Genomic DNA, 12,580 nt, shown 5'->3' on the forward strand with positions numbered 1-12,580 from the left:
AGTATCTTAGTATAAATAAATGAAATCACTGGGACAAAGTCAATTCTGTGTCTTAACTCAAAAACCCATTCACTATGGACACAAGCTTTTTTGTTACCTTTATAACCCCAGTAGACATGGATTCTCATTATTCGGGACTTAAAGCTTAAAAAGTAGATCAAGAGTGTATTCAGGAGCTGTCATCACAACTGTACAGTCATGGATGAGTCACTTAAAAAATAATCCTTTTTTTTTCCTTTTTTTTATTTTATTTTACAATACAATTCAGTTCTACATATCAGCCACAGATTCCCTTGTTCTCCCCCCTCCCGCCCCCTTCTCCTTCCCCCCAGTCCACTCCCCATTCCCACCTCCTCCAGGGCAAAGCCTCCCCCAAGGACTGAGATCAACCTGGTAGACTCAGTCCAGGCAGGTCCAGTCCCCTCCTCCCAGGCCGAGCCAAGCGACCCTGCATAAGCCCCAGGTTTCAAACAGCCGACTCATGCAATGAGGACAGGACCCAGTCCCACTGCCTGGATGCCCCCCAAACAGATCAAGCCAATCAACTGTCTCACCCATTCAGAGGGCCTGATCCAGTTGGGGGCCCCTCAGCCATTGGTTCATAGTTCATGTGTTTCCATTCGTTTGGCTATTTGTCCCTGTGCTTTATCCAACCTTGGTCTCAACAATTCTCACTCATATAAACCCTCCTCTTCCTCACTAATTGGACTCCCAGAGCTCCACCCAGGGCCTAGCCATGGATCTCTGCAAAAAATAATTCTTACACCAGTAAAGCTCCAATAATTTTACTGTTACTGGCTGGAGGGAATTTTGAGGTCTCTGCCTCCATTACACCTAACTTTCCTAGCTCTGTTATGACAGACTACCAACAAAATGGGAGATTTCAGTTTGTTTTCTGTGAAAGTTCAGTGGGCGTTTTCAGATGAAGTAAGTGTGAAACAACCCTGTGCTCAGACCTCAAGATGATAGTGATGAGTCCACACAGATTAAGCCTGTCTGGGCATTCTTCCACCTAAATCATTTCCTTCCTGTGTGATTAACCTTGCCTGGTTAAAAGCATCCATTGTAGTTTAGAAATTCTGTGGAGACAAAATTTGGAATTTCTTTCAAAATCTTACTGAAATGAAGATTTGGAATGGTATATGTATAAAACATAGAAGCTGCCTTACCTCATAGTCTCCAGGTTCAAAAGGAGAGAGGGAGGGGGAAAAGGGGAGAGGGAGGAAGATAATCTAGTATCCTCCCTCCTCCTTTGTTTTGTTTTTGTTTGCTTGAGGGGGTTGGTTGGTTGGTTGGTTGGTTGGTTGGTTGGTTGGTTGGTTTTGAGGCCATCTTACTGTGTATCCCAGGCTGTTGCCCAGGGCACAGGCCCTCAACATGTGATCTTCCTTGTCTCCTTAAGTGCTAGGATTAAGGTATATGTCATTATGCCCAGATACTGACCTTTTTTTAATTAAAAAAAAAAAAAGTCCAGGGTTTTTTTGTTGTTGTTGCTGTTTTTGTTTGTTTATGTGCTTTTATTATTTAGGGGTGCACGGGTATGTCATGGTACTCATGGGAATGAGAGAACAACTTGCAGAAATTGATTCTCTCCTTCTACTAAGTGAATTCTTAGAATGAAATCAGGTCATTAAGCATGGTGGCACATACCTACACTGCTGAGACCCTAATGCCCAGTTTTTTGTCCTAAAAACATTGTTAACATTTTTACATGAATTAGGCTGTATTAGGTATTATGGAGAATATAGATGATCTAGATTTTCTCTCAATAATGTAAATAAGAATACATACATACATGTCTCACATATACCACAAAGACATACATTGACGCTTAAAAGAATATATTGCCTGGGGATATAGCTTAGTTGGTAAAGTCCTTGCCTAGTTTGTAGGAGAGTTTGGGATTGATCCTCAGCATCACATAAACCAGGTATGGGAGTACACACCTGTATCTAGGACTCAGGAGGTAGGACAAGATCAGAAGTTCAAGGTTGGACAGGTGAGATGGGTAAAGGTGCTTGTTGCCAAACTTGATGGATGACCTGAGTTTGATCACTAAGACCTACATGGTAGAAGGAGAGAAAGGACTCGGACATGTTGTTCTCTGGCCTCCACATGCATACACGCATACATACAGAAATGTAGTTTTGAAAATTAAAAATGGGTTTGGAGGCCTAAGTAGCATCATGTAGCATGAGACCTGTGTCAAAAGAAAGAGATCATTGAGCAAGGAATGCAGTGCAGCTCGGTAAAGCGTTAGCCCTGGTTTGCTATTCAGCATCACAAATAATTGGGTGGCGCGTGCGCGCGCGCGTGTGTGTGTGTGTGTGTGTATGTGTGTGTGTGTGTGTGTGTGTGTGTGTGTGTGTGTGTGTGTGATTAACACTAAAAGATTATCATTAGGATACTTTGAGCTGGAACAGAACAGAAGATTCCAATATAAATGGATTAAACAGCAAAAAAAAAAATTGCTTTATTTAAAGTAACCCAAAATTAGAGCAGCTTGGATGCTACACAGTCAGGGCTCAGGCTTAATTTTTCCAATACTTTTCATCCTAGCCCCGCTTTTGGCTTTGTCCTCAGGACAGCAGATCACATGGTTTGGGCCAAGGAGACAATTCTGGCCATGCTGAGCAGATAAGACAATATCCAAGGGTTTGGAAGAAGGCCTTTCACATTCATGAACAGATCAGAAGTCTGTTATCAGAGAGATTCAGGGGATTTCAGTCTACTGGGAGAGAAAGCATGCAACAGTATAGTAAATACTGTACTAGAGATCATACATCTCTACTGGTGGCATCAAAAAGAAAGTATTCCACTGTACTCTGCTGGAAGGAGAAGGTTGCAGCTTGACAGAGGCTGTCAGGGAAAAGTTCTAGGAAGAAGCCATCAATCTATTTTGGACCATGTTTAGTTTAGGTACCAAGGGACACTCCAAATGGAGAAATCCAGTAAATGGGTGGCTCTAAAACTGAGGCCTAGGGTGAGAAGAAAAATCCAGATAGAAAAAAGATACATAGGCTCTAGATGGTAGTGCTGCTTGAGGACTGATGACCTAGTTCAGTGAGAATACAGAACAGAATACAGAGGAGCACTAACCTGTTAGTATTGGTGAAGAGTACAGGGAGTCTAAGGAGCACTGACCTGTTTGTTAGTACTCATGAGGAGTTGCTGACAAAAACAGAAAATAAAAATAAAAATCTTTTAATGTTTTCTGTTTAAAGGATAGGAATAAGCTAACTGGAAATGACTTTTGTAATATCCAAACATGTTATTTGCCTAGTAACAAATATTTTCCCCAGAATCCTAACTTAATGGTACCTAGTTTTGTTGGAGAAGTGGCTGGAGCTGAATAGTCAAGGCAAAACTGAGGTTAAAATTTTTCAATGACTCTCTTTCTTTGCAGGAGTGGCCACACATTACTTGCCTTCTGGTTTTCCCGCCAAGAGGGAAAACTAAACCGACAGCAGACTATTGAACTGGGACATCACATCCTCAAAGCACACATCTTTAAGGTAATTAGAGAACTGAGGCTTTTTTCTTTCCATCTCTAGCAGACTTTCCTAAACACTACATGTAGGAAGTGAAACTTATTCCCATATAGTCCTACATTCTGAAATTAGTTTGTTCCATTTCCTAAATCATGTGTCCTGTTCATCCCTCAGCCTTTAGAAAGTGCTAACCCTGTTCTGACAGAGAAGTTAAATACCTCCCCATAGAGAGGTTGAGTAGGTTAATAGGCCATTTACCTAGGCATTTTAGGGGATATATACACAATATCATTTACATAAAAAGCACATACACACACTTATATGTATTCTACATATGACCTGTCATCTCCTGAAGACAGCTGTGTTGTAAGTCAGTTGAAGGTTTTTATTATAGCTAAACATACATTTATGTAATTTCTAATTCTGAGGAATTTATAGTCCACATGAAAGCACAGGAGGAAATAGTTCTCATTTTCAGTCCACAGTTCACTATTTATTACTGTGTTCAACAGTTCCAGCCCTGTGGGCTCATGGTGTAACTCAAATATAAAGCACTTGCCTGGCATGCAGAAGGCCCTGTGTTCTTTCCCCAGCACTGCAGAAATAAAAGCCTCAGGCAGAAATGGTGGTGCATATGTGTAATCAGCAAGGGAGGCAAAGGCTGAGTACTACTGAGAGTTTAAAGCCAACCAGGAATACATAATTCTGATAGTTCTAATCCCTATAGTCTTCTCAGAGTTCTTCCCTGACTCGGAATTGAAAAATGTAAATATCCTAAACAATTCTCTAGGTCAGACAAACCCCCAAGAGACGTAAAGATTAACAGTTCTCCAAGAGCCTCACCAGTTCTTCCCAGTATGTAAGCACACAGCCAGAGAAGTTTGTTCATCAAGTGGACAGAAGTGAAACCCACTGTGACAAGTCCTTTACTTTAATAACTGTCTGTCTAACAAATCATTGTATCAAAACGGCCTTAATTCAGTTCCTTACTTGGTAGGAACAGAATACAACTAATACAGCAGACAGGGTTCCAGTTCCAAGTAAAGTATCTCCTTCATCCATAAACACTAAAATAATTGTCCTCCAGTTAGATAGGAGATAACTGTCAGACTTCTAACAAGACAGTCTGCACAGGATAAGATTTAAAGATGAAGAAGATGCTTGCCTTTGTACACCATAAAATAAGCATCACATTAACAGAGAAAAAATATGAAGCTTCATTTAACCAAATGTGGCTTTAGCACATAGGAACCTACATTTAAACTGTATGCTTCTGTCATTAGCACAGTTTTCTCTTACGTTGATGCAGACAGCATGCTTGTGTGAGGTAAGAATGGCTCTCCATGTGATTCAGGCTGTAAATCCTCGGGTGTGCATGCAGCATAATGATGACATGGCTGCAAGCTAAAGAATGGAGACGAGGCTCTGGTGTTCCTGGTGTTGCAGAGGCTGTTGAGAGGCTTTAGCTTCTAAGACTGAAGTCCTTAGTCTCTGTCAGCTAAGGGACACACAGAGTCAAAAATAGACATGGCCATAACCAGTTCCACCCTGAACTTCTCATGAGCAGTGACATTCATATAGTCCAACTGATATTTATTTCGAGTTTTAAATTTCCCTTATTGGTCATGAAAAAATGTATTTATGTCATTAACAACCTTTAGAATAAGAAAAGGGCCGGGCGGTGGTGGCGCACGCCTTTAATCCCAGCACTTGGGAGGCAGAGCCAGGCGGATCTCTGTGAGTTCGAGGCCAGCCTGGGCTACCAAGTGAGTTCCAGGAGAGGCGCAAAGCTACACAGAGAAACCCTGTCTCGAAAAACCAAAAAAAAAAAAAAAAAAAGAAAGAAAAGGATAAAGACCTACGATTCTGGATGTTGGGCTGACTATCAAGACTTTTAAATTCTTTTGTTTTGATACCTTTTTGAGGTTTAATGTCACCAGTTCTGTGTGTGTACATGAGTGTGTGTGTGGGGGGGGCGTGTTTTAGTGTACTTAGATTTATGCCTTTATCACTACCGTTATTATATTTATTCACCCTAAAACATAAGCCTCATTACCAGTTATGTCTCACTCTACATTCTGTCCCATAAATTTGACTTTTCAAAACATTTCATAGAAATGGTACTACATAATGTGTTCTCTTGTCCCTGTCTTCTTTCACTTAGCATAATATTTTCATGGTTTATTAATATTGTAGTATAGATCAGTACCTTATTCATTTTATTATAAAATAGTATTCCATTTGTGGATATGTAACTTTATTTATTCATTCATTGAAATACTTGAGTTGTTCCACTTTTGAAATGAATATGAATGAATACTATGAATACTATTGCTAAGTACATTAGCAAATAGGTTCTTCTATTTGTTTAAAGAAAATTAGCTACTTTAACATGGCATTTATTACATCTACAACTCAGTAACATTTAGTACATTTATAATATTAAGGTACAGATTTATATGGATAGTCTGTTCTCTATCATCTGTTTATCTGGCTATCTTTATCTTAATCTTACTACCTCTCTCCTACTCTCTAGGCCTGGCTGGCCTAGAACTTACTCCACAACCATACTATACAAAAAATTCATAATTTTCCTGCCCCCGATTTGTGTGTGTACAGCCACCACACCCAGATTTGTCTTCATTTCTCTTGAGTGTATACCTAGAAGTAGAATTGTGCTGAGCACAATGGTATATGTATGTAGTCTCAGTACTCAGAGATCTAAGACACAAATTTGGCCTGGGCTGGGTAACATAGCAAGACCACATCTCAAAAGAAACAAAAACAAGAAGCGACAGAATTTCTAGGTCATATAGTAAATGGATTTGACATTTTGAAGAATTATTGATCTGTTTTCCAAAGTGTCCCACCAGCAGTGTGGTTCTAGTTTCCTCACAGCAGTCTGGAAATAGTGCTTAGTGGTATAACACAGTCCCCAGCACCAAAAGAGGGGAAAAAAAGCATCTGTCTTTTTTTCATCCAAAAGTGAATGCAAAGTAGTATTCATTGTGTGGTATGGTATGGTTTAGTTTTTAAGATAAAGTCTCGTGTAGGTCAGGCTGACTTCAAACTCACCATGTAGTTGAGACTGTCCTTGAACTTCTGATCTTCCTGCCACTACCTCCCATGAGCTGGAATTGCAGACCCATGCCATCGTACCTGGCTTCATTGTGGTTTTGATTTGCATTTCCTAATGACATGTTATTGATCACTTAGAATTGTCTTATAACCTTGTAGTTGTCATTTAGATTCTTTTTCCTTTTGAGACAAAGTTTTCTGTAACCCAGACTGGCCCCAAGAATTCCTTGTAGTAAAAGATTACCTTTGGCCCAGCGGTGGTGGCGCACGCCTTTAATCCCAGCACTCGGGAGGCAGAGCCAGGTGGATCTCTGTGAGTTCGAGGCCAGCCTGGTCTACAGAGTGAGATCCAGGAAAGGCACAAAGCTACACAGAGAAACCCTGTCTCGAAAAAAAAAATAATAATAAGATTACCTTAGACTCCTCACCCTCCATCCTTTGCCTTTCAAATGGTGGGATCATAGGCAAGCATCACTATACTCAACTTTAGATTTTTTTCAAACTACAAGAAAGCATGATGTGTGGAAGTTGTGGCCAGAGATATTCCAATCCAGTTTGTAACTCGGGGTATTTTAATACGATTGAGTCTAGTCACTGGGAGGATGTTAGAGTATTCTCGCAGTTTCTTCCAGAATTCTTGCCTCTAAAATGTTCTTTTGGTTAGTCAATCATACAGCATTTCTTATTAGAACAGAAATATTGGCCAGGAAGAAAACTTGTAAATAGAAGAAAGATCCTTGGACAAATGGCATGAGTTTAAGTATGAACTGAGGGTAAGCATGGTGGTACACACCTGCAATCCCAGAATTTAGGAGTCTAGATGAGAAGAGCATCTCAAATAAATAAATAGTAAAGTTTACCACTTACTGTCACTTTTCTCATATATAAAATAATAACAACTCAAAATTGTTAAAAATATTAAATGTAAAAGATATGTTAAAAAAGCACTGATAAAATCCGGAGTAATATGTAATATATATAAAATATAAGGTTTTAGGATCAAAATTACCAATATTCTTCATGAAATAAGACTTAATAAGCATAAATTCCATATGAAAATATCACTCCATCACTTCTTACAGCAATAGTTCACAGGCTTTTTTTGTAAATAACTACATATGGCTTTGTAGTCTATATTACTATCTATCACTACAACTCTGCCATTGTAGCTAAAAAACAGTGTGACATTACAGAAATAAATAGGTATGGCTATTTTACAATAAAACCTGATTTGCAAGAACAACAGATGAAAAGCCACATGGGCCTTGGTTTTTCAGTCCCTTTTCTGCAAGGAAGAGCACTTCCCCTTTGCTTACCAGTTTCCCTTTACTACACTCAAACATGGCTGCATGTGATGGTCAAATGATAATGATGGTAATGTTGGGGAATCCCATTGAAAAGAGAAAGGAAGGAGTGTAGGAGCCAGAGGGGTCAAAGACATCACAAGAAAACCCACAGAAACAACTAACCTGGGCTCATAAGAGCTCGCAAAGTCTGAACCAACAATCAGGGAGCCTGCATGGAACCAACCTAGGCCCTCTGCATATATGTGGCAGATGTGTAGCTTGGTCCACTTGTGGAACTCCTAGCAATGGGAACAGGGGCCATGCCTAACACTTTGGCTGGCTCTTGGGAACCTATTCCCCATACTGGATTTCCTTGCCCAGCCCTAATACAAGGAGAGGAGCTTAGTCTTAGTCTTAAGTATGGCAACTTGATGTGCCATGATTTGTTGATACCCATGAAAGCCTTTTCCTTTCTGAACAGAAACAGAGGAGTGGATTGTGGGGTTGGGGTGCAAAGAGAAGGTGGAGGGAAGGAATGAGAGGAGAGGAGAGAGGGGAAACTGTGGTTGGGATGTAAAATAAATAATTTTTTAAAAAAGACAACTGTGCATCTGTAAGTGGGTTGCTAATGACAAATTTTACAAATAATAAACTTCCAAGAAAGTCACTAGCTCAGTCCCAAAGTTAGATGAGTTTGAATCATGCATAAGATGATTCTTAGGAGAAGAGATTGCTCTTGTTTTTTCATGCTTTCTTAAAATATTCAAAAAGATAAGTAATTGAGTTATTTTTTGCTACATGCTGGCTGGTAATAAAATACATTTACTCTGTTATCTTTGCTGAGTTTTAACTGAAACTTTCCTTGTATCTCAAAGGGGCAAAGAGTCAACTCCATCAACCAGAAGAAATCAAAAGTCTATAGTACAGGTAGAGCTAATATTCCAGGTCTAGACTCTGCTTCTATATCTTAGATTTCTTTCTTGTGTGTTTACTCCACCTGCTCTAGGACTCCCAGTGCTGCTCTGTAATCCTTCCATCACTGTCTGGTCTTGCCTATCTCCTTTTCTGTTATCTTTTTGTCTTTTTCTTTTGTTTTTGTTTTGTTGGTTATTTTTGTTTGAGACAGGATCTCACTGTGTAGCCCTTTTTGGCCTGAGACTCACATATAGACAAGACTGGCTTCAAACTTACAGTGATCCTCCTGCCTCTTTCTCTGAAGTGCTGAGACATCACCTGTCTACCACCATGTGGACCCAGCCTTTCCATTTCTTTTCCCTCTAGCTCTTAACAAGGTTAAATGACTCACCAACCTAACTTGTGAGTCACTAAAAAAAAAAATTACGTATTAAACCATCGAGTATGATTTTTTAATTATTCTTTACAAGAAGCATATAATGCCCAGATGAAATCATAAAAATAAATGAAGCCATGGGAGTAAATGGCATGGTCTGGGATGAAACAGAGGGCCAACTATAGAATGATTTGGAATTATAGTAAAGGAAAGAGCCAGCAATCAACTGCTTTGTCTATTGTAGTTGCTACTTTTCCAGCTGAGAATTCAGAAGTAACATACTGAATCAGGTACTGTGAACTTTTTAGTAATCTTAGTGTAGTAGACAGAACATGAACTTTAGAGTTTTGTTTTGCTTGTTTGTTTTATGTGCATTGGTGTTTTGCCTGCATATATAGCTATCTGTGTGAGAGTGTCAGATCTTGTAGTTACAGACTACAAGTTAGCTGCCATGTGGGTTCTGGGAATTGAACCTGGGTCCTCTGGAAGAGCAGTCAGAACTCTTAACTGCTGAGACATCTCTCCAACCCCAAACTTTAGAGTTTTTTAAAAATAAAAATGGGGCTGGAGAGATGGCTCAACGGTTAAGAGCACTGGCTGCTCTTCCAGAGTTCCTGATTTCAATTTCCAGCAACCACATGGTGGCTCACAGCCATCTGTAATAAAATCTGGTGCCTTCTACTGGCCTGCAGGCATACATGCAGGCAGAACACTATACATAAATAAATCTTTAAAAAACAAAAAAGACTTGTCTTCTAATTGCAGCTCCAGTAACTTTGTGACTTTGAGCAAATTACTTAATCATCTCTAGGTAGTTTCCTCTGCTAAAATAGTAAATTCTGTCTCCCAGGCAGCATTGTGCAGAGTGAAGTAAGCTGAGGGAGCTAATGCATGGAAGGTTCTAGATACAGAACATGACACATTAGATGCTGAGTAAATGTTAGATTCCCTTTCTTTTTCCTCACCTACAATGTATAAGATGGGGTGGGGCCTCACTGCTAAACGTTTCTATTGATACTGATACTTTCTGGTGATTTTTTCTACCAAGTTGTTAATGTACTATATCATTCCTCAAAGGTCTTGGTGAAGCCCATACATATTCTAAATGAAGAAACTGAGGCCCAAATGGGGAGTTGGAGCTATATTTCCTGGTTTTCTAGGCTCTGCAGTGAAGATGAGCCCTATAACTGAACTCTGAGCCTGACTGAGGAGCTTTGGAATTATTTGAAAAAGAACTCTAAAAATATTTGATCTCATGTGTCAAAATAAGCAATCATAACTTAGTCATAGGCTTGCTTCATAATTTTTAGGTGTGTTTGCATATTAACTAATTAGCCAAATAAGAATTTGATATCCTTGTTTTTAGCACAAATTAAAAGAAATTCTAAAAAATGACTGATTAGATGCTGTTGTCTACCCTTCCTCCTTTAGTGTGACCAATTTTTGGCAACTAGATGACGACTCTAGTGGAAAGATTCAGAAAAGAACTCCTCAAGGCCATAAACAATATGGAAAGTTTGTATATTAATTAGCCATTTTTAAATAGTGGAAGAGGATTAAAGGAGCAATAATTTCCTTGTAGTGTGAGGGCTTTAAACTAGATTCTGTTTCATCCTCCCAGAGGCATTGTGTTGCTGAGATCCCACCGGTCCTCCCTACCAAGATTTGGCCCAGCTCTTAGGGTTCATCCTCTTGTCCTTTCTCTGCAATCAAGATAGGATGAAACAAGAGGATGGGTGGAAGTGATTAGCATCCTTGTTCCTCATTTTGTCCAGCTGTGTGTTTCATGTTGAGAATATTTAGACACAGGCAGCCACTTTGACAAAGTCATGTCATTAAAGGCACTTTTTTCTCTTTTAATCCAGGTTAGGGATATGACCAATAGAGTGTTTGCCTAGCATGCACAAAGCCCTGGGTTCAGTGCAACACATAATAAACCAAGTATGAGGGTTGTATGCCTGTAATCCTATCACTTGATTGTTGTTGGTTGTTTTTTACTGTTTACTCTTTGGGGGGCCCACCAACCAGCTCCCAAATAAATCACATGGAGGCTTATTCATTCTTATAGATGCCCAGCCTTAGCTTGGCTTATTTCTAGTCAGCTTTTCTTAACTTAGATTACCCCATCTATCTTTTGCCTCCAGGCTTTTACCTTTCTCTATTTCTGCATATCTTTTCTTTACTTCTTACTCCATGGCTTGCTGTGTAGCTGGGTGGCTGGGTGGCTGGTCCCTGATCCCTGACGTCCTCTCTCATTCCTTGATCTTCCTCTCCCCAGACTTGGTCAATAAAAGACAGGAGGATCAGAATTTCAGGGTTATCCCTGCTATGCAATGAATTTAGCCAGCATGGAAAACATGAATGAGACCCAGTCTCAAAAAGAAAAAAAAATCCACTTATAAGACATTGCAGAAAAGGGGACAGAAAGATTCTAAGAGCCAAAGAGCCAGGATGCCTGCTGCTAGATAATGTCTTCTAAACATGATAGGAACGTTGCACCCATGAATTTGGTTGCCTAAACAAGACCTGCAGAGTGGCAACACCAGTCAACGTGCCAATTTGAACAAGGAAAATTTTAGAAAGCCCCACATACAGATGAAGCAGTTAGTGGCTGTTGAGAGAGTAGAAACCAGTCTTCTTCAGGAAATGAACTTCCTCATAAGTTATCCATGCAAGTGGTCAGCCCTAAACATATATAGATAGGAGCAACACTAAATGGTCTCAATAGAGCATGAGTGTGTGTGTGTGTGTAGTTATAGAAGTCATGAACTTGGAGTGGTGGACATGGGAAGAATTAGAATGGGGAGAGGTTTTGGAAATGATATAAATACAGTACTGTATAAAATTATCAAAGCACATTTAAACTTTTACATTTAAAAAATTAATTAAAAATAAATAACCCAATTTGATTTTTGTTTCTTTTTTAATTGAGACAGTTTTACTGTGTAGCCCAAGCAAGCCTTAAATATTCCTGTCTAATCTTCCTGAGTGCTGGATCACAGCATATAGCCACCATACCATAAGAAATAAAAATTAAAATCTAAATGTTTATTTCAGCTGTAGGCAGTACTTTATCTATTGCCCTGCCCACTCCCCTCATGCAGTATACTCATAAACTGTTCCTCAAGATATATGTGTGTGTGAGTGGGAGTGTTTATACACACACACACACACACACACACACACACACACACACACACACATATATAAAATTTTTATGCCATCACATTATCCCTACAGAACGAAAAAAGACACCTTTGCCAGAAAAGCCTTTGACAGTGTTCACAGGTCCAGCTTCCCATGGCATTCATTATTTGTCTTTGCACCTTTTCTCTAGAAGAATTCCCTCTGGAAAATAAGAGTCTCAGCCTTCTATGGAAAGGCATACCCACTGTGACTTGATATTTTGCTAGATAAACTTATATCCATAAACA

General features: G+C 39.5%; 1 protein-coding gene across 2 annotated transcripts in view; it reads left to right on the forward strand.

Moving 5' to 3' along the window:
• The window catches only part of Tanc2 (tetratricopeptide repeat, ankyrin repeat and coiled-coil containing 2), a 304,791-nt gene that overhangs the window by 252,859 nt on the left and 39,352 nt on the right, over positions 1-12,580 (forward strand). For both annotated transcript variants that reach the window (XM_059271952.1, XM_059271953.1), the window contains exon 14: positions 3,407-3,515. In XM_059271952.1, coding sequence (XP_059127935.1) covers positions 3,407-3,515 — 109 coding nt within the window. The remainder of the gene's footprint in view (positions 1-3,406; positions 3,516-12,580) is intronic.

The sequence above is a fragment of the Peromyscus eremicus genome, chromosome 8a (assembly GCF_949786415.1).
Source record: "Peromyscus eremicus chromosome 8a, PerEre_H2_v1, whole genome shotgun sequence".
Lineage (NCBI taxonomy): Eukaryota > Metazoa > Chordata > Mammalia > Rodentia > Cricetidae > Peromyscus > Peromyscus eremicus.